Source organism: Protobothrops mucrosquamatus, unplaced genomic scaffold, assembly GCF_001527695.2.
Source record: "Protobothrops mucrosquamatus isolate PMUCROS unplaced genomic scaffold, P.Mucros_1.0 scaffold347, whole genome shotgun sequence".
NCBI lineage: Eukaryota > Metazoa > Chordata > Lepidosauria > Squamata > Viperidae > Protobothrops > Protobothrops mucrosquamatus.
In genome coordinates, this window is record NW_015386684.1 from 933,925 (window position 1) to 956,856 (window position 22,932).

A 22,932-nucleotide genomic window follows, 5' to 3' on the forward strand; every position below is an offset into this window, starting at 1 on the left:
GCGACTTTGTCATGCAGATATTGTACAAATTCCTCAGCCTTCCCCGCCAGGGGGTCCCCGCCCCCCCTCAATTGGAGGAGGGAGCGGGTCACCCTGAAGAGGGAGGCCGGGCGATTATCTGATGACGCAATGAGGGTGGAGTAGTAATTAGACCTCACCACCCTCATCGCCACTAGGTAGGATCTAACATGTATCCTTATTTGCTTGAGAAGAATTCCCACTGATCTGAAATTATTTGGCTAATAAATATATATTGCAGGAATTAATTATTGTTTACAAGGAAGCGAACTGATGAAACAAAGGAATAATAAAAACAGAAGAAATTTCATCTAATTTCCTCTCATTTTATGTTCAGGCATTTGTTAGCCTGTTAGTCCTGTGATTCTCATACATGAGAACCTGCCAAACTGGAAGGACTATATAGATCAGTGGTGGCGAACCTATGGCACAGGTGCCAGAGGCGGCACTCGGAGCCCTCTCTGTGGGCACACCTGCCATTGCCCCAGCCTTGCCCCCCCCCCGCGGCCCCCTCTTCACCAGCAGCCCCCCTGGAGAAGAGTTGCCCCCAAGCGTGGCCTACGCGGAGCAGCGCAGTCAAGGACATGGCAGCCAGGCAGCGTAGACAAGATTGCCCTCACGCCCCATCGCGCACAGTTGATGCTGCAGGGCGCGGGCAGAGGGCATGGCTGCCATGGCGCTGCTGGGTTGCCTGGGCGATCTGCGGCGGGCCCTGGAGGCGGTGAGTGGCTCTGCGGGCAGGCAGGGTGAGGGCGGGGCAGGAGATGGAGCAGGGCCAGGGCCAGTTTTTGGGCACTTGGTCTCTAAAAGGTTCGCCATCACTGATATAGATAATCATTGACCTATGACTATTCATTCAAAGTCAAGACGGCACTGAATGAATGGTGGTTAGGAGCAGTCCTCAGAGTACCGGTTGTCCCAGCATACACAGATTGCTGTCTGGGAGCTTGACAACCAGTTGCAGCACACACTTGCAACCAGTTACCAGGGCTTCGCGATAACAATATACATTTGCAATCTTCTCTGCTGACTTCTCCAGAAGTTCAGTGGGGAAGCCTGCAGGGAATGTCACAAGGCACTGGGGTAAGCACTCCCACCAGCCCTTCTACACATGTGTCATGCTGGCTATCCACATATTCCCTCACATCCTCCCCAACCAACGACTTTCTTGCTTCCTCCTCAACCTGTGCTGTGCCTCTTGCACATACCCTTGCACTCTTACCAACCCACACCATGCCTCCCTTGCACCCTTGAATAGTGTTAAGCAATGGTGTGCCTCTTGCGCACACCCCCCCACCCTCATGTGCACTCCTTGCAGCCTCTCACTCTCCTTGACCAACATTCTGCCTCTCATGCACCCCTTAAACTCTTGCACATCCCTTGTATTGTCACAGCAACTCCCCCACACCTTCCCTAATTTCCCTTGTGCACCTTCACCCACACACCTCCTCATTCTCTCCTCTACCCAACAGCATTTTTTTACCTGCTTGCCAGCCTGGGACTTGCAACTTTGTGCCATTTTCCCCACTGATTTTGGTTGTGGATAGCCAGCATGATGTTGCTTTGCCTAACAACGATGGCATTCAGTTAATGGCAGCAACTATGGCTGCAGAGATTGCTGCCAATAACCCATGCAGTCATGCTTTACAACTGCCTTTAGGAATGGAAATTCTAATCTCAATTGATGTTGTAAGTTGAGGACTACCTATAACCAGCATTCTTAGCATACATGGTTAGCAGAGCCGATCAAGAATTATATGAAAGAAAGCGATGACCGCTCTGCCTCCAGTATTTCACTTAGTTTCTATACTGGTTGCAGATGAAAGAAATGACTTTTATCCACTGCTACAATGAAAACGGTGGAGCAGAAGGTCTTCAAGAATCTATGTGACAGAAGACTGTCTCACTGGCCTTGGCAAGATGCCAGAAGCCTGAACCTTCATAGACCAGGACAAGAAATCTATTCCAATCAACTGGACTCAAGCAATGTCTCCCTCTTAGTTGCTTGTGTAACAGATCTTGCCCTTCTCCATCAGGGTAATCCTCTTTACTCTCTAAGCTTGCATGGAAGATGAAACTCTCATATTACTGTGTTAGCTTAAGAAACATAGCTTTCCTCATAACAAGTTAGTATCAATGATTGGCTTATTTACAAAGCTAGCTGTGACATCAACCAATTTGCAATATGCTTTTGTAGGAGGCATTCTGAAATATTTTTTTTTTTTGTACAAAAAACAACACATGTTGCATTTAGGTCATTAGAAACTATGTCAAATACTCCTTAGCATCCTCACCTGCACAATTATTTCTAAAGTATCCAATATGATCAGATTGGCTTCTGTTGCCAAGTTACCATCAATAAGTGCTTCATGTTCAATCTCTGCTCGGGACCTGGTAGAAATAAAATAAAAATTAAAAATCCATGTTCCTCCAAGACGTAAAACAAAGGAAAGCAAATGTCATTCTGCTTGTAAAATGGCATGCCTCTTAAAACCCCTCCTACAACAGTCCAAAATAATCCAAAAAGAAGAAAATGAAACAACTAATTTGTGTCTTGTTGTGCTTTTGCAGTTTTTAAATTGTGCATGGGATCTGAAGATGCTGCAGAACAGCTGCACCTCCAAGGAAGTAAAATTGGGCTAGATGGACCAATAATCTAGCTATTTTTGAGAGATTTTTTTTTCTGGCAAATACAGATAAAATGCAGGCAAACACGTACATACACACATATAGCTCAAAAAGGACAAATTGTTGGCTTAAATAAATAATGGCCAGCCTAAAGGGGATAATATTTTGATCGTAATAGGATCAGAAAGTTGATGTGTTTCCACAGTGGAAGCAATCTTTAATTAGGCTTTCATTAATCCATTGTTCTTTCAAACGTTTCTTGGGAAGCAACCCAATTGCAGTTTCATCGAATCATTTTTGCAATTGCTTTTGATGTTAATAGGACTGTTAAAACATTCCCAAATGTTTTCATAGCACAAAGTGGATTATCTTATATTCCTTGCCCCACAGTGCCTTATATAGTTATGTTTTTCTTTCAGTTTTCCTACTAGGTCAAAAGACTAAAAGATACCCATTGTTTCTTTATCTAAAAAGAATGATTAAAAGTGTAACCATTCTGTCAGTACAATTTAAGGCTCTTTCAGTTGGGGAAAAAAAACCCCTTACATGCTATTTTGTAACAAATAGCTTTCCATATTTCATAATGTGAACACAGGGTGGTGCTGTGTGAATAAGTGTCTTCCTAAAATGTCTGGATAGCAAAAAATGGAAATGTAGATATCTGGCAGATATCCTTGTTTTGCTATCCTATTCTTAAATGACACCTGCTTTTTAAAATCTGATAATGATTCCTCACAAACAGTACACCAAACTACTCCAAACGAGTTGCAGACAGCCTCCAGTTTGTGGAATGTCAATACTAAATACCTCAGAAGAAAAGCAGCATAAGTTTGATTTTAAGGGAAGAATTTTATTGTTTCAAAAGTAGAGGCTGGTCCTGATCCATACTGACTTCTGCTGGTCTTATGAATCCACAGCCATTGCTGAGAATTCTGGAAGTTGAAGACCACACATCTGGAAAGTATCAAGACTGGCTCAAATCCACATTGACACGAACCTGGTGTCCAGATATTAAAGCACACCTTTTGTGTGCTCTGCACTACAGGTGTGTGTTTAAAATTAACGGTTCTGTGGTCAAGAAAATCATTTTCAGATGTTATTAACTTGGGTGCTAAATAAATTGTGACCACTAACTTTTAAAATCTCCTTTAAGCCAATTATTCTGGGGCTGAGAAAGAAGAGCTGATTTCCTTACCTGCTGCATCTTTCTCATATTTGAGTTTTCACGCATTACAGATTGTTTTAATCTCCATCTACCACTTCTAGCTGCTGCAGGATTTACCCAGACAACCTATTTACTAATTATATAGTCTATAGCATAAATACTGTTCCAGCAGAAAAATACATTTCTTATAAATAAATATGTCCTATGACATCATACAATCCTTGAGAATTATTCTCAGAGTTAATTTAGCCCTTGGCACAGTAAAAGATTCCCCCATTGGTGGTGGTCTATGGCAGGGCTCTCGGGCTCTCTTGTCAAATTTTCCCAAAATCTCATCTACAGCAAATTAAAGAGGTATTAAAGATACAATTCATTTGGTATGCAGAGCTGTTTATGACCCTTATCAGAGGCGTTAAGGGATTATGAGACCATATGCTAGATCTGGAGTAATCACATAAGAATACAGACATGCCTCGTGCTACAGAACCGGAAACTTTCTGTAGCAGGATATATACACTCTCTTTTTATAGCCAAAGCATTTCACAAAACAACTTCTGCAAAGCATCTCAGTATGCCACGATCTGGGGATAAAAAGCATGCCAGCCAGCCAGGCAAAGCTGAGACTATACTTTTTACAGCTAATTAACCCCAACGTTTCAAATTCCAGCAATTCCTGATGTAACAATTACTGCAGTAACACACAGGCATACAGAACCTCTGCAAAGCATAAAAAAAAAAACCACACAGCTGCAATAACAAAATGGGCAAAGGTACAAAGTGGCAACTGAAAAACAAAACAAAATAAAACCCATAGCAGGATACCAGGGCTACAATACCTGATTGGTTTGTGGCTTCTAAAAATACAGCACATGTAGAAAAATAATTAGAGTCATGGATTAGGGCAGGAAAGAAGCAATTTTTAAACTCCAGAATACTCTACTGGATGACTAAGTGACCAATGACATATATACTTCCTGCATGTACAATGTATGGGTCTTGGCAGTATCTAAGAGGATGCCATATCAGTTTTTACTACAGCAGATTATTTTCTTAATAATAGCTTAACTTAATATAATCCAACAGATCTGTTCAGAAATCCCGCTGAGTTCAACACCTTATTCCCAGATACACGGGAACAAAATTGCTTTAAACATAGCTTACACAAGCATTTAACCCCTTTCAAAGCTATAATGTGAAAAAAAATGTGCTTAATCAGTGTCTAAAACTGTCCATATTGTAGCCCACTAAGGGCTACAAAGGAGACAGCAAAGTCTCCCAGTATTCTATGCCAGGTGCTCAATGTATTAAGCTATTAGGATAAGACGGCATTACTTATCAAGTTTTTCAGTGTTCTGCCTCCAGTGCGTCATGTCCTTTCTCCACCTCAGGTTCTCTTGACTTCCAAAAGCACTTCCTGAAGGACTTCTTTCTGCCAGGGAATTGTAATATTTAACATGAAACAATTCAAAATGGGACAACTGTACCCACACAATTCCTGCCAGCCTAGCAGTTTAAAAGCATGCAAACGTGAGTAGATAAGTAGGTACCACTTTGGTACCATGCCCTCGGTGTGTAATCATGCTGGCCACATGACCATGGAATGTCTTCCAACAAAGCTGGCTCCCTTGGCTAAGAAATGGAGATGACTGGACACGACTGGACAGGGGAAACCTTTACCTTTACCTGAGCAATAATTAATTCTTGGAAATCTGTTACTGTTCAGTTTTCCAGATATAACTTAGTACAACGACGAGGACTGCCTGCGTGGCATAGGGAATGAATTAATCAGCTCTGTGTGTATGTGTGCATGCTCTGATTATTAGAAGATATTAACAAATGGATGTCGCTCGTGTTCATCATGTAGAATTGTTGTCAGAGGCAAACTTGTGCATTTTACAGCTCCTGGGCCACATCCAGCCCTTTGGCTGTTCCTGTCCGGCCCTGCAAATTGCTTTTATTTTGAAGGCAACTTTTTTTTTCAATTTATGTATGTGCACACATGCAGGCCTACGTACCTTCACAGCTCTATTGGTTCCACCCACCCAACATTCCCAGTTTCTCACATGGCCCCTTGGGAAAATTAATTGCTCAAACTCTTTCAACTATAAAGGCACCAGTCCACTCACCCAATTGTCCTCTGCTTCTTCGTACCATTTCTTGCCTGGCCCCGATGCTTCCAAGGATAGCTTCTTCAAGTTTGGCCCTCATATCTTTTGATTTCTTAAAAGTCAGACTGTTCATTCTTTCAAACACTTTCTTCCCCTAGATGTTTCACAAAAGAGCAAGAATATAAAAGAAGAACATTTTCTTTCTAAAGATTAGAAGTTCTTTATAAGAATAAATATTAAAAAGATGAGAAGGCCTGTAAAATGCAAGTAATGTTAGAGGAGAAACCAGAGTTGGCCTTATTTCATCCAGAGAGAAACTTGGAAAGAGTAAAGTGGGGAGCATATAAAACAGGGGTCTTCAAACTTTGCCCTTTTATGACTTGTGGACTTCAACTCCCAGAATTCCTCAGCCAGGCACACTAGCTGAGGAATTCTGGGAGTTGAAGTCCAAAAGTCATAAAAGGGCCAAGTTTGAAAACCCCTGATATAAAAACATTTGAAGGAACTAATTCTGGTATCTTTTAGTGGAAAAATGCTACTTTATCACAGAATTTAACAGAAAATGGTATTTTTGGATTAGTTTTTTAATCATTTTTCATATTACCTACCCAAAGTAACATATTTGAGAGGGGCAGCCATATAAATCTATTAAATAAACAAATAAATTTGATAGACATATTTACAACATTAATACAAATCTGTCAGTGTTAACATTCTCAGAATCTTGAATTTGCAATTATATAGGAATCTTCTAGCTAAGTGCACTCTCCCTCTCATTATAATTCTTTTGAGGAAGCAAAACTATTCAACTTATGTTTCATTCAATATTTTCTGAAAGTATTCAATGCAAATTCAGGCTCTCAATGAAATCATACAATATCAACAAAAGCTTATGTGTCTCAAAAAGGGCTCAACCTCCAATACAATTTTAAGGCTTATATTGTGCAAACATTTGAAGAAGACCCGTCTTCCAATCAAAGGTATTGCATTTTTAAGTAGGTAGTGTTATTTTACCTTATATTCAAAGCAGGAAATGCAAAGATAAAGCAAATCCAACAAGCGATTGAGCTGCAAGACAGACAGATCTGTGAACCATTTCTGCAGAACACTTTCGTCAGCATTCTTCAGGACCCATAAGAGGCAGATCAAAAGGTTTCGACTGGAATCAGCTGAAAATGTTGAGTGTTGCCTGCTGGTCTGGATTTATAGATAGAACAGATCAAAACTGTGATTACCAGTTTGGTCCTGAAATACATCTAGTCCAACTAAATAATTTTTTTGTGGTTTTTTGCAGCTTTCGAAATGGGATGCAAGCTATTCAGATAGACCTAATGCCATCCTGCTTAGTATTAACATAAGGTGTTGAGAGTCTGCCAGACTCTGTATAAATGGGTCATAGTCAGTGGTGGGATTCAAATATGTGAACAACCAGTTCTCTGTGTGGATGTCGCTTCCGGAAGTCCATTCTGGGCCTGGGCAATAAAAAATTAGCTACCGGTTCTGCCAAAGTGGTGCGAACTGGCTGAATCCCACCACTGGTCATAGTATCCTCCCTCAGTGTGACTGTGGGTTTCCACGTCACATTGTGGGATCACACTGTAACTGGCTATAAGCTGAGAGCATATACTAGTCCAATATCTGATTTTTTTTAATATAAATGATGCTGAGATTCAATGCTTGGATGGCCTAGACATTGGTATTTGAACATAGATCTTTTAAACATTTATGTTTTATATTTTATTGTATTTTATTAATCTAGGTGAAATTTTAACATATATGTGTGACATACCCATATGCTAAAATAAATAATGACAAGGTGTGGATAACTCTTTCAACAAATTTCAGAATGGGAAGAGAAATGTTATATCTTGATCATCCCAAAGGTGCTTTTTCAAAAGACAACTGAACTTTGTTTTTCCTTGAAGACATTTCACTTCTTATCCAAGAAGCTTCTTCAGTTCTGAGGTGAAACCGAAGTGTTCAAGGAAAAACAAAGAAAGGCCAGTTGCCTTTTGAAACAAGTACCTTTGGGACACCCCATGACCTGGATGACTGAGAATCTCCATAGACGGTTATCTCTTGATGCACTGCTTTAAAGTACCATAGTATTATTATACTATGGTTTCCCAAAGAACTAAAACTATCATATTGGAATATGATGTATTAACATTTTCCTCTACTCATCCTTTAGTTTCCATGAAATATGTAAGAATAATGGCATCATTTCATGACATGGCTTTCACCCAGTCTTGTTGCTTTATGAATGTAGGCCCCCACATATTTATTTATTTATTTATTTATTTATTTATATTTATATATTTATAAATAGATCCATTGATGGAAGATGTTTTTGTACCGTTGATGTGAGGAGAAAACTGGTGGGCCGAGTGAGCTGTGGGACAGAGGTTCCTGCAATGGCCATAGCAACTGTCTGACTGATCATGTTCCCACCCTCATTTTCACAATCCTCCACTGCAACGCAGCTTGGTCTTCCACGCTGGTTGTGACTTTCTGCAGCAAAACAGACCAATCTCAATTAAATGAAACATGAACGCTTTAATCCAGTTACACAGAATACACACACTTCATAGCAAAACACAGAAAACCTTTGCATTAGATGGCATATAAACAGCCCAACAGAATCCCAATGAGAAAGGTTCATTTCAGCCATCTAGTCTAATTCAAATTAAAATAACCCCCTAATTATTGTTAACATGCAAGCAGAATTTGTACCTAAATACTCTGGGAGGACAGCAATACTGTAGGTATTAGCCTTTGGTAACATATCCTTTCAAGTATTTGAGGACTCTAGAATGTTTAGGTAATCATTTTTAAATGGGTGAAAGAATGGTGTCACTTTTTATTTATTTGTTTGTCCAATTTATGTAACTGCCCATCACACAAGTGACTCTAGGTGGCTCTTTGCTTGTCAGAAGGTCACAAAAGGTGATCACATGACCCTGGGAGACTGCAACTGTCATAAATACATGCCAGTTGCCAAGCGTCTGGATTTTGATCATGTGACCAAAATTCTCACGGGTATGAAAATGCTCATGGGTATGCTCAGGGGTATGAAAAACTGGTCACAAGTCATTTTTTTTAATGCCTTTGTACCTTTGAACGGTCACTAAACAAGTGGCTGTAACTTGAGGACTACCTGTAAAGCATGCATTAATTTCTTATTTTCTACAGGTAGTCCTCGACTTACAACAGTTCATTTAGTGACTGTTCAAAGTTACAACGGCCCTGAAAAAAGTGACTTATGACCATTTTTCACACTTACGACCATTGCAGCGTCCCCTTGATCATGTGATCAAAATTCAGATGCTTGGCAACTGGTTCATATTTATGACGGTTATAGTGCCCCCTGGGGGTCATGTGATTCCCTTTTGATAAGCAAAGTCAACGGGGAAGCCAGATTCACTTAACAACCGTATGCTACTAACTTAACAACTGTGGCAAGAAAGGTCACAGTTAAATGAGGCAAAACTCACTGAACAAACGTTTTACTTAGCAATGTAAATTTTCAGGCTCAATTGTGCTTGTAAGTCGAGGACTACAATACTCTGTTCAGCCCTGAACAAAACTGTGTCCTTGATGTGGAATTCCAAAGGCAAACAGACTTTTCAAGCACACATTCAAGCTTTTGGATTCAGGTTAGAAACTCTTTAAAAAAATAATAATAATTTGCTGCTTTAACTAAACATAGTATTCCCATGGCAGTGCAGCTAATGGGTTAGCATACCAAATACCTGTGAAATCATACAGCTGGGGCACACTCTCCATGATCACTCCAATCAGAGGCAAGTATAGTGTAGCCACCCTGGCCTTTACTTGTGGGTCAGAGTACCGTGGGTCAGAGTCATGGCTAGATAGCAAATTGTGTACCATGTTGATGACTTTCTTGTGCAATCCAAACAAACTGTTTTTAAAAAAAAGAGTCAGTAGGATGAGTTAGTAGTTTTAGAGTAGATATGGCACAGTAGCACACACATACACACACTCACTCACAAATTTGGCTGCTTTCCGATTATATCCCTTATTTTATGATTTGTGTAAAGTATACATTTTCAATTTCACCTGCTATCCTTTATTTAGTTAATCTGAGGCCACGTAGCAAATGTATTGCAGAACTAGAGTAGAATACGCAACTAGAATACGCAAAACAAGCCAATTTTCTGTGTCTTTAACGCCAGACACAAAATATAGACAGGGGGTTAATATATAAACTGATCTGCAGATAAATTATTATTGGTATTATTATGTGCATTTATGAAAAAGGAGGGGAAAGGGAAATGAAGATGCACAAATAAAAAAGGAAAAAGAGGGGAAAAGGTTAAAAAAAAAAGCACAAACTGCACAAATAATTTACAAATATAGTAGAATTTTTTAAAATTTTCAATGTTTCATTAAATAACTACGGTAAATACACCCCATCATTTTAAAAACTACTAAATCATTATTAAAATATTATATGAATATCAACTGCAACAGTCAACATGGTATATAAATCATAAAATAAGATTAAAAATTACAGGAATTTCTATCTAAGGCAAGCAATTAAGGACTTTATACTGAGAGAAACCCACATGTCAGATATGGAAAATATTTCCAAGTTGAATTACATTCTGTTTTAGATTTATTTTTGAAACACAAAGTTATTTTAGACAGTAGGCATACACCAAGAATTTAATTAGACATTCTTCTGCAGAAGGAACCAGTATAGTTTCCAAAAGGAAGTGTGGACTACTCACAGTTACCATAAACAAAATTAATTCAGCGTACTTTGTGAGATTATAACATGTAGTCATTCTGAATGTTTTTGGATGCTTTTTACGTTCAGTTTTAGATGGTTGATACTTTCAACTACTTTGCTTCTTCCTATTCTTCTCTATTTTTTGCACTTATGGCTGCAGCAAAAGTTCCCAAAGGTTAACTCTCAGAACCAGAGATAGCCACAAAGCAGGAGAACGTAATCCGTGATTATTCTTGTTATTGAATATCACAAACCAAGACTGGAGCACAACACATTTAAGAAGTAGTGATGTCACAGCAACTCATGTTAATAAGAAAATAAAAATGTGTATGATAACATTATAATGCAAATAATACAGGACAAACATATATGCAATTTGGTATCTGTGTCATTTATTATGTTGCATTTTCATCACTTGCCCTCCACCGTAGAGGCCCATGGTTGTACAAGAAAAGATAATAACACTGGAATGAATACATAACAAAAGGGGGGGGGGGAGTCTTAATCTAACTTATGTTGCAGCATTCAACTTTATCGCTTATAAAAGTAATGCCTCCTTCGAGTTGAGCACCTTGAAATCTAGTTCAAGAATTAAATGATAATTCATTAACAAGCTCTATTCAAAAGCTATACATGAAATTAAAAAAAAATAGAGTACTTTGTCCTGAATTTTAGAGGTATGAAGAGGAGCATTTTTTTTAATTTTCAAAATCATTTGATACTTGCGAGTTATGTGTGAATAAAATCACCACAACCCATTTTGCTTCAATGGCTAAAGATGGAGCAATTTCTGGTGACAAATACAAGCAAAGGGTTCGTTATCACTACTTGGCCTCTGCATATTCTTTTAAGTTCCTTATTTATTTATAAGCAATGTTTATGCCACACGATATCACAACGTGTTCCTTGAGTGGTTTATCACACATATATAAACAACAGTGTTTTGCTTGGCTCTGAAACATCCCAGTGATAGCTCTCTCTAGGAAATAGAGACCTAGAACTGATCACAGCCCGCAGATAGAGGTTGCTAGGAATATCAAGAGAGGTGAATCCTGAATGGACATAACTCATCAAAACTGACCCTAATATAAATGAGAAATGTCATCTCTGCAGTTGAAAAGAGTATATGGGAGGAAAAAGATCAATAATACATATCGTGTCTTGCAGTGAGGAAATGAAATAATTGCTGTATTTTTGTCTTTACACGATTTATTCATTAACAAGTGATGGAGTCAGTTAAAATTTATCTATCGCTTGCTCCATTACTTGCATTTTTCATGGTTGAGTTGTTACTGACCTCAATTACTTAATGGGAGACTCTACTATTCAACCACAGACTATTCTACTGGAAAATAAAAACTTGGTTTGAAACAAACAAAACAACCCCTTTCTAGCGACGCCATGCTTAATAAATTTTATTGTATTTTATATTTGTATGATTTTCTTGATGCCTGTGGGTTCTCATGCCAGGGTGATAGCTAATTTTTCTGTCAATGGATAGTTGTCCAAAAAGACCATACAGTACATTGGAGAATATAAAACATAGTCTAGCAATCAAACTATATTATCAACCATGCATTAGCTGTTGATTCAGTTTTTCACTTCTGCGATTAGACTATCGCGCTAGGTTGGCCATGCTGAAGGCCTTCAACTGTTTAAGAAACATGCAGCTGTTCCACTTATTTTCTCTTTTTTATGGTCCTGATCTAAAAAAGCTGTTCTGGTGGGCAAAAATTAGGTAGTCCTCGACTTATGATCGCAATTGAGCCCGAGATTTCTGTTGCTAAGTGAGACATTGCTAAGTGAGTATTGCCCCATATTATGATCTTTTTTTGCCACGGTTGTTAAGCGAATCACTGCAGTTGTTAAGTTAGTAGCATGGTTGTGAGGTAAATCTTGCTTCCCCATTGGCTTTGCTTGTCAGGTTACAAAAGGTGGATCACGTGACCTCGGGACACTACAATCATCACAAATACGAGTCGGTTGCCAAGCGTCTGAATTTTGATCATGTGACTGCGGGTATGCTGCAAAGGTTGTTAAGTGTGAAAAAGGTCACTTTTTTTCAGTGCCGTTGTAACTTTGAACGGTCACTAAATGAACTGTTGTAAGTCGAGGACTACCTGTGCAACTATCTAAGCAGATCTAAAGAGTGGTTGAGTGTGACAGGAACAAGGACTTGAGAAGAAATACATTCTTTCACAATCCTGTGACAATACATTTGAAGGGTTATGAGAGAGGAAATATGTTTTAAATTAGAGAAGCAACCTAGAACTAAGGGGAAATTTCCTGACAGTTAGAACAATTAACCAGTGGAACAACCTGCCTCCAGAAGTGGTGAATGCTCCAACACTGGAATTTTTTAAGAAGTGACTGGACAGCCATTTGTCTGAAATGGTCTAGGGTTTCCTGCCTGAGCAGGGGGTTGGACTAGATGACCTCCAAGGTCCCTTCCAACATTATTATTATTGTTGTTGTTATTACAGCCTGTTGGAAACAATTTCAAAATTTACCTATCTGCTTCAGGGTCTAGAATGACAGCTAGTTCAGTAAGTACCAGTCCTGCCAAGTAATGTTGTTGACGAAAAGGCACGGAGAGCTCAAACATATTTGCAATCTTCTGATCTTGGACATTTGTTGAGAATCCAGAACTCTGTTGCACAAAAACACAGCCTCTCATAAGTTTTATTATATGTATTAGTCCTAGTAGACTTCACAACCGTCATCACATTATTTATTTATATAAATATATTCGTAATAAAATAAGAGAGCATGAAAGAAGAAAAACAACAACAAAGAAAAACATTCAACCTTAGTTTGGCAAAAGAATTGATCTGCTTTTTTTATTACTGTGCAACAACTAACTACAACAGGACTTGTTTATTGCAAATTAAAAAGGGTTCTTGATATTTCTAGAATTTATGAATGGGAACCATATTATTATTATTGAGGCGTATTACTCAGTTTCCATTTTTATGCATTTAGCGGAAATATTAGGTATTGGAGCTAGGAATTTCAGGAATTAGACAGTTTAACGAGGGTAACAATTCATGTTAAGCCATAGTTTGCAATAACCATGTTGATAAGCTATAATAGGTACATTTATATTATATAGAGCCTTGGTGGCGCAGTGGTTAGAATGCAGTACTGCAGGCTACGTCTGCTGACTGCCAGCTGCCAGCAGTTCGATTCTCACCGATTCATTCATACACACACACCAAAATCAATCAAGTAACTGGTTTATATTTATATTTATCACATCAAGTCAAAATCGATCAAGTAACAGTTTGGTTTAACACAGTGTAATTTTTTAAAAAGTCTGCATTTAAAGAAGAGCAGAGTTAAAGAAAAATCTAATCTAATGGACTGAAATGCTGCAATCCACTGGGTTATTATTAGCCTTATACAACTACACTACACTTTTGGTATATTACTCACCTGTGATGTTGCTGATGACACTGAAGGAGATGGAGATGCAGGCGGTGTTAGCAAACTACATGGTAAGTTCAGAGTAACATAATGTTCATGGCTGCAGACAATCCGAAGGAAATCCAGCCTCAAAGACACCAGTGTGCTGGGGATTGGTAAAGAATAAAGCTTGGAGGACACCTGTAAAACAGGAAAAGCAAAGTTAAAAAGCGACAAGGAAGCTGTGTCCCTACAAAAGTAAATGTATCCTTGTTCCTCTAGAAAACAAAAATAAGAGAGCAAAGGACAGGCATGTTAAATTTGGTGTTCATAAAAAATGAGCAATACATTATTACTTTCAATTTGAGATTTAAACTATTTTGAAGCATTTACATGCCGCTTGGACTATCTCCTTGCTGAGTGTAACCACTCTGCTGGCTCAGAGTATGTTCTACCTAATCTGATGTTTTTTTTCCAACATCAAGAGCCAAAAAGATGCCTTTGGAGTCTACAAGCGGACTCCAACCGTGATGGCATCCCCAGCAGATGGTCATCAAATTCAGAGGGGAAGAGAAGGAGAGAGAGCAGGCTCAGAATCTGAGCCTCTTTGGAAAACATCCCTCTAGTCAGATACTACAATGTATCCTCTCTTTCCTCCCCTCTCCTTGTTGAATGTAGCCACCTCCAAGAATTCTATACCCCGAGCCCTTGTCTACTTTAGATGCCCTCCTTTTACCTTGATCTTGTCACCGTACCTGTTTGTAGTAAGTCTTAACAAGGCTAAAGACAAATCCTCTGTCCATGACAGACAACAGATCGTTGAGAAAAAATGCTAAACTAGTGTTGAGTCTTTCAATCATTTCTGTATCCTGCGTCAGAGGGGAAAAGAAAAAGGGAAAAAAAAGGAAAAGGACAGGATGTTTCAAAACAGAAGTTTCATGCCGAGGCTCTTATCCAACCACTTGTCCACTATTTGGAAATTATCTCTCCATATCGGGGTGTACGTTTGACAAGAGCACAACTGAATTGCTTCCATTACCTTCTGAAACCGGGAGACTATATCACTGGCGATTGTGCTGACCAGCGCGGCTATGTCATCCATGAAGCGCTCTGGAAAACGATTCTTTCTGGGTGCATCGAGTTTGTCAGCAAAATACAAATGATGCACAATACTTTTTACCTGGAGGAAACATATATTACCACTCACTATCACTTGCACACAAAAAGGTCAGTTGTGGATAGCGGTATGATTCGATATTATTCTGTAAACCAGATTTAATCATTAGAAGAATTGCGAGAGGCTCCAGGTTACCGTCTTTCCCCATTGGTCTAGCTCAGGGGTAGGCAACCTTGGCTCTTTTATGACTCGTGGATTTCAACTCCCAGAATTCCTGAGCCAGCTGGGAGTTGAAGTCCACGAGTCATAAAAGAGCCAAGGTTGCCTATCCCTGGTCTAGCTCTATCTTACCATTTGGAGAGTAACTTTCATAGGCATTTATCTTCTCCACAAGTAGATATCACCTGGATAATGAGTGGCCATTTCCCCTGAAAGTTAATCTATGATAGGGATCAGGAAAGAAATCCAGAGGCAATAACAACAAAAAAAGATAAGTAGGCCCCCTTTCTTTCCGATCATTTTTTCCCCCAATACAGGAAAGAAATAGGCAGGTCTTACCAGAGATTTGAACTGATCTCTTGCATAAGGGTTGTGACTTTAGACTGGGGCACATGAAGGTTTCCCATCCCTGCACTGAACAATTTTCTCATTCTCTTACCATAAGTTCAAAGAAGAACCATGCCTGCTGAAGAGCTGCTTCACGAACACTTCCACTGCAGACAACCCACTGTAAAGCCAGTTCTTCATGAAAAAGCTAGCAAGATTAAAAGTCATGTTTACACATCCAGCATTTAATCATTCTTGAAACCATAATTCAGGGATCCCCAACCCCTGGGCCACAGCCCAGTACCAGGCCATGGTTTGTTCAGAACTGCACAAACAGCAGGCAAGCGCCTGTACAGCTCCATTTGCGTGAGTGGCAGGCGAGTTGTGCATGCGTTCACCCACCCCTCGCGTGGAACCATCCGCTCTCCCCTCCCCTGTCACCAGTCCGCAAAGCTGGAAAGGTTGGGGACCGCTGCTGTAATTCGTAATATACAGGGATGACAACGAGCAAAACTATTTTTATGAACTCTATAGCAAGGGTTAGCGGTTCTTTAACAACCATTTTTAAAGGAAATCTCGCATAATGGGAGGAGGCGTAAATCCAATCTATGTCAGGTAGAACTAAAGACAAATTACAATTTCTCATAATTTCTCATTTGGGTTTCTCCTGAAATGTTCCTATTACTGTTAGAAAAGGCTGAATTTCTGGGAGCAAAATGAGAGCTCAGGATGAAAGAGAAATTGACAATTCCACTCCTTTCTCTAGTTTTACCAAAGGGAGAAAAACTTCTGACCACCTGGAAAACTAATAAGAAAGATTTCTTATTCTTTTCATCCATCTCTTAGAAAAAAAACAAACTGGTAGGGGAAAGCCACCTGTATAGATTCCCTGCTGCTCAGTCCCTGATGCTCCCAAGCAGAAGCAGAATTGTCAGTAATCTACAATTTCTTCCTACCTCCATGAAAGATAAGAATTTGCAAACCATCGGAGATAGTAAATGGAAGCCCTTGTAAGCTACACTGACGCACACTGAGCATTCGCTTAATCTTTATATTGCTCTCAAGTGTATGATCTAAAGGAATTAATATTTTTACAAATAATAAAGTGATTCATCTGGATTAACCTCCAAGCTATTTTATATTTGTGGAACTAGAACCAAGCCACTGCGACTCTAGTTGACTCAGCACTCTTCAAATTTGGGACACATTAAACAGTGACTGAACTGTTTATCCCTCCTTGCCTTGCACAACAGCGTGAAATGATCTTTGCTATATCTACCTTTTTAGTTGGCAATCGCCCTGTTAATGTTTGTAAGAAACTTGGAGTCTCTGTATGGGAAGACATGCGATTACAGCTTCGATCTGCAGCCTGCAAAATAAACGGTGACAGCACATTAAAATTTGCTATGGATGACAACGGACATTAGGAAAAAAATAACAGAAACATTTTAGATTTCAACCTCTAATGCATTTCAATAAAAGGAAAAGCAGTACTGAACTTTATGGAGATTTTTGAACTTATTAATAGACAATAAAACTGTTTGTTAAAAAAAGATTTATATGGTCCAAATGGAGATCAAACATTAGGCAATTTAACAACATTAAGTGTTGCAAAAGTACGAAACTAGTTTGTAATAACTTTGCATTTCGCTGACATACAAGAAAATAACATATTTTCTAACTTCTGTGTCGTTCACCCCAATTTAAAAAATATTGAGCTATTGCTCCAAATACCAATATTGATTGTATAGAACTACAGGTATTTCTCGACTTACGACAGTCATTGAGTCCAAAAATTTCTGTTGCTAAGTGAGACATTTGTTAAATGAGCTTTGCCCCATTTTGCAATCTGCAGTTGTTAAGTTAGTAATATGTTTGTTAAGTGAATCTTAACTTCGCTTGTCAAAAGGTCACAAAAAGTGATCACATGAGCCCAGGACACTGCAACCTTCGTAAGTATGAATCAATTGTCAAGCAGCTGAGTTTTGATCACATGACCATGCTTCAAAAGTTATAAAAAATGTTCGTAACACATTTCTTTCAATGATGTTGTAACTTTGAAGAGTCACTACATGAATTGTTTTAAGTTGAGGTCTACCTGTATACAATCAAATGGGTTTTTATTTATACATTTGGTTTTAACAACCCAATTTTTTTGATTTTTTTTTTTTACTCTTTTGCAAAATAATTAAACTGATTAAAAGCTGAAAGCATGGTCAAATGAATTTAACCAGGACTTTATTTAAATAGTCACAGTGTTAAGAAGCAAGCAACAAAAGTTAAAATTATCGTGATACTAAGCATTTCATATTTTGCAGTATATTACTTGACAAATTTTTCAACATTCAGTTTTCATCAAGAAAAATGAGTTGTTATTAACTGAGATTCACATGTTATGTAAAAAAAAAACAAGTTGGCAAACGAGGAAGAAAATGCATTATCAAAATCATAATAGACGATGGTGATGATGATGATACACAATATATAAGATTGGCCTCCTTAAAATAAAAGGAAATTAATGAGACATATTAATTAGACATGGCTAATGTAAATCCTAATTATTTTAGCAAGCCAATTTTATACATGATTGACTATGTAATATTTAGAAAGCATATTTCTATTTGGACTATATTACGTGTAATGAAAAGCTATAAAACAAGTGTAAAAATTAATTATAGAGAAGGAAAAACAGTTCTAAACATGCGTGAGGACAGGAAAAAAAATTAGGGATGGATGGTTTCTCATGCAAGCGGATGGATACAGGAGAAAGAAACCAGTAAACAGGGAAAAGTATGCGAAAGGGACCACAGCGTAGACTCAAGTGAAAAAAGATTTCTGTATGGTGATATGAACCAAAGATATTAAGAGGAAAATAAGGAAACTCTGAGGGAGTCACCACCTGTGAAGTCTCTGCATTCGGACTGGGGTTGGTTCCCCATGGGGCAGCTTTTGAAGCACCAGTGTTTACCCAAGAATTGGAGCGATCTAAGCCCTGGGCACATAACAGAAAGCAGCAAGGAAAGGAAAGAAATGTTACATGCCACAATTTGCATTGGAAATTGGGAGAGATTAATGTCTTCAGCACAAACGAATCACCAATTAGTACTGTTAAATAGTTTATTTAGTCCAAACAAGTATTTGTATCGATAGAAGAGAATATCTGTAGCGCAGGATTGAATTGTTGGGTCCTTAATGCTCTTTGAGCTTGCTTTGTTTTCTTGCAGAGGTTTCATTACCAAACTAGGTAACATCATCAGCACCAAAGACCCCACAATTATTTGTATTTTTCCTCCCAGGTATACGTGCTAAAATGTCATCAGACCAAGTATATCTTGCAGCACCTTATATAGGCGTAGCTAATAAGTGGCACCTTCTTCATTCCTGTTTACTTTTAATTTCATTACAGCTCCTGTTTATTTAAGGCATTTTAGGTGCTGTATTTTAGTAAGCTTGTAAATCTGAATGCATATACAGTAGTCTCAATTCAAAAGAAATTCAGTCAGGCTGCAAAGTCTCTGAATGTCAGGACATATATATTAACTGCATCTTCCTCTACTGGTTTTAGCTAGAAAAAAGCTAAACTGAGGATTCTGAGGATTTGGAACGCTGATTATATTTTACCAAATAAAAATCATTTATTTTATAATGCACAAGTCTTATTTCCAATCATTATTTCATAGTAGAAAAGATAACTCATATATATTTCTGGGAATTGGTTTTGTCTCATGGATATCTATGCTTCTGTTAATTGCTGCAGCCATCTGTTGACACTGTATAGGCATATTATAAATATCTGAATTAAGAATTGACTGTCAAATAAGAAATAAAAGACCCAGCACACTCTGAATATATAAACCATAAATCAAGAGCGGTGGTGGTGCAGTAGTTCGAATGCAGTATTGCAGGCTAATTCTGCCGACTGCCTGCAGTTTGATTCTCACCAGCTCAAAGTTGATTTAGCCTTCCATCCTTCTGACGTCAGTAAAATGAGGAGCCAGATTGTTGGGGGCAATAGGCTGACTCTGTAAAGTGCTTAGAGAGGGGCTATAAAGCACTGTGAAGCAGTATATAAAGTCTAAGTGCTATTGCTAAACACCTGAACTTGCAAGAGTTCAGGAATTCATAGTAATTAAACTTTCACAGTTGGGTTAGAAACTAAATCTCACTAGGAAATGTTCTGTGGTTGACTGGTTGATTTTCTATGCTCTACATGGTAATGAAAACAATTGCCTGATTTGGCTTCTCGGGATAAACAACTCTCTCTTCCAGTTTGGAAAATCTGCAGCTTCCATGCCATAATTCACACTCTTTACAAAGGATCCCTTGATACACTAGTCGGGATTTTGGAGGATGTTGAAGAATGCAAGATGCACTATATATATTGTATTTGAAACAAATTATTTATCTTACTTAATATCAAGTGAGATATAATAATGAGCACATCATCAAATTTTGGTAAGTGACATCATTCCATTTTAAAGAAAAAAGATTAGGATTGCCATGACATTCAATATCTTGAGAGCTTTATGGGATCCTATCAGGCAGAAACATTCCAGCTTATTAAAAAGCCAGTATGCTTCTGTAAGAAAGCTTCTATCTATTTTATTGCCAAATTATTCAGGCCAGGCTGCTCATGCAAAACTTATCATCTCCTAGGTAAATTTCATGTGCATATCACTCCCTCCGGCATTTCACAAAAAAAGGTCAAGGTGGTTTAATTAAGCAAGACTATCAAATGAATAACTAAAAGACTCCTAGCTCTTCCACTCAAACTTGAAATGTTTAATAAGAACAACTGGTAAACTTTTTTGGAGGGTGAAGCTTTTTTCTCCCTTTTCATTAATTAAATAAAAGGATTCTGTTCTGTGCTTCCTCATTCTTCTCTTGCCCTTGGTATGCAAGTAGACTGCTAACTCAAAATACTCAAAAGGCTCTCCATTTTTGGCGGGTAATTTTGCGGTGTAAAAATGCTTTTAAAATGCCTCATCAAAGCTTTTAAAGTGGCTTATAAAATATCCTTTGCCAGAAGGAAAAATGAAATTATTTAATGGTAAGTTTATGAGAAAGAATCTGTTCTTTGATGTCATTATCCTCACTGAAAAAGGCATCTGGAAATGCAACCTGCTAAAAGTGGAGGAATCTAACATTAGTATCCCTGTCACTAGATAGAAATTCTATGCTCACAATTTGTCCAATTTGAGGCTTACAGTCAAATCTGGAGCTAATACGGCTCATGATTTGACTCTTATTAATTAATAACAGTGGGGTGTTATTATTAGCAATCTTACCTTACTTCCAATGATTGATCGTACTTCATCATCGGGGGAGGTTGGAGTCCCTGATATATCTGGATTGCTGTTACTAAGGCTCCTGGAACGATTCAAGTGTAGGCTTGCAGGTCTGACAGCTGAGCGAGCCATGGTTGCGTAGTGCACGGATCCTCCTAAGCCACTGGGAGCTAAAGAAACGCATAGCAGGGGCCAGAAATTATTTATTTAATTTTATTGTTATTTATTTATTAAAATTTTATGCCGCCCAACTCCACTACAAGGTGACTCTGGGTGGCTTATAAGTTATAAAACAAATTTTAAAAAATAGTTAAAAGATTAAAATGACACCAATAATAAAACTATGATTAAAAACTGTATTAAAACTGCAGCTAAGAGAGCTAAGAGACGGATGGGATGGGGGTGAGGGTTATACCTAAAGTACTAATATCATGGTATCACTTTGATAGATAGATGCAGCTAATTTTTCACACTGACAGTTACAGAATACAGTTTCTGTAAGTTCCTGTATTTTGATTTCTTTAAAGGAGATTCAAATAATGTAGACCTCCATTCACTAGGTCAATTCTGAAGAAAAATTCAAATTGGCCTGGAAGTCATATAGTAGCATTTATTATAGGTAGCCCTAAAGTTATGACCGTATTGAATATGGAGGTATGATTGTAAGTGGTGGTGGTCTTTAAGCAGGTCACCACATGATTGTGCTCGATTTTAGAACACTTAGCAGTCATTAAATGAATGCTGTGGTCATTAAGCAAATGCTGTCATTATTAAACGAACTTGTTCTCATTAATGGGTGTTTTTTTTGCTGGAAACCAGAAGCAAACAAGACATTGGCAAACAAAAAACAAAAAAAACCCCAAAAGAGCAGTCACATGACATAGGATGCTGCAAACAGCCATAATTGCCAAGCGCCCAAAATGTGATCACACAATTGTGAGGTGGTGATAGTGATGCGGCCATTGGAACTTCAAAAACAGGCTGTAAGTAGAAAGTCCGTCATAACTTTGAATGGTTGCTAAGCAACTGGTCATTAAACAAGGACTGCCTGTACAGATTTCCTTTCCTTAATCAAAATATCTATGTTTAGTCATGACATCTATGTTTAGTCATAATCCTATATATATGAGCTTGAATACAACCAATGACAGTCCTTTCTTTATACTCTCTCCATACCCCTGAACAGTTGTTCCTATAGGTAGTGGATCCATAGAGTGGTATAGAATATGTAAAAGAAAAAAATGGCATAATTTGGGGGGAGGCTGTTAGTAACTAACCCTTCTTTATTAATTACTCTACCTGTTTGATCACCAAGGTAAAATTCAAGGACTAAGGTCCTGATATCAGGATTTTCCATTTGAATCCAATGCAATTGCATTTTAAAAGTGAATGTACCTGGGCATGGCGAATTGGGAGACGTATTTGGTAACCGAAAAACATAATAAATATATGAAGTAAGAAGACTATTTCTTCCATGCTGATCTTGGTTTCCTTCAAGGTTTTTGTGAAGTCTGTTTACAATAGAGGCCATGGCTTCAAAAGATGCTTGACCTAGATTGACTAAAAAGAATATAAAGAATTAGATATCAAGCTGTTTATTTCTAATGACAAACTATTGAGGGAAGGAGGAGGGAGGGAGGCCGACAGGCAGGCAGGCAGCCAGCCATAATAGTCATCACATTCAAATAATTTGACAATAGCTTAAATATGTGTTAAGTATGACTATCAGTGGAGATGGCACATGAATTCATTCAGCACTCACTGCCATAACTTCAAATGGTCACATAACTTCAAATGGAGCAATGATCATGACTTGAAACTATCTGTTAGTGTCCAGTTCTAAAATTATCACTTATCTTTTGTTATGGCTTGTAGTTGTCATGATAGCCAAAACAAGATGT

At 38.3% G+C, this 22,932-nt stretch overlaps 1 protein-coding gene across 1 annotated transcript in view; it reads right to left on the reverse strand.

The window, feature by feature from the left end:
* Nucleotides 1-22,932, reverse strand: part of DOCK7 (dedicator of cytokinesis 7) — a gene marked incomplete in the record, with an annotated part of 134,915 nt that overhangs the window by 44,025 nt on the left and 67,958 nt on the right. The window contains 15 exon segments of the mRNA XM_015815543.1: nt 2,313-2,409; nt 5,144-5,240; nt 5,938-6,073; nt 6,934-7,116; nt 8,276-8,430; nt 9,672-9,841; nt 13,186-13,325; nt 14,111-14,281; nt 14,836-14,949; nt 15,120-15,260; nt 15,856-15,951; nt 17,023-17,112; nt 18,643-18,735; nt 21,032-21,201; nt 22,427-22,591. Of these exon segments, the coding sequence (XP_015671029.1) occupies nt 2,313-2,409; nt 5,144-5,240; nt 5,938-6,073; nt 6,934-7,116; nt 8,276-8,430; nt 9,672-9,841; nt 13,186-13,325; nt 14,111-14,281; nt 14,836-14,949; nt 15,120-15,260; nt 15,856-15,951; nt 17,023-17,112; nt 18,643-18,735; nt 21,032-21,201; nt 22,427-22,591 (2,018 nt within the window).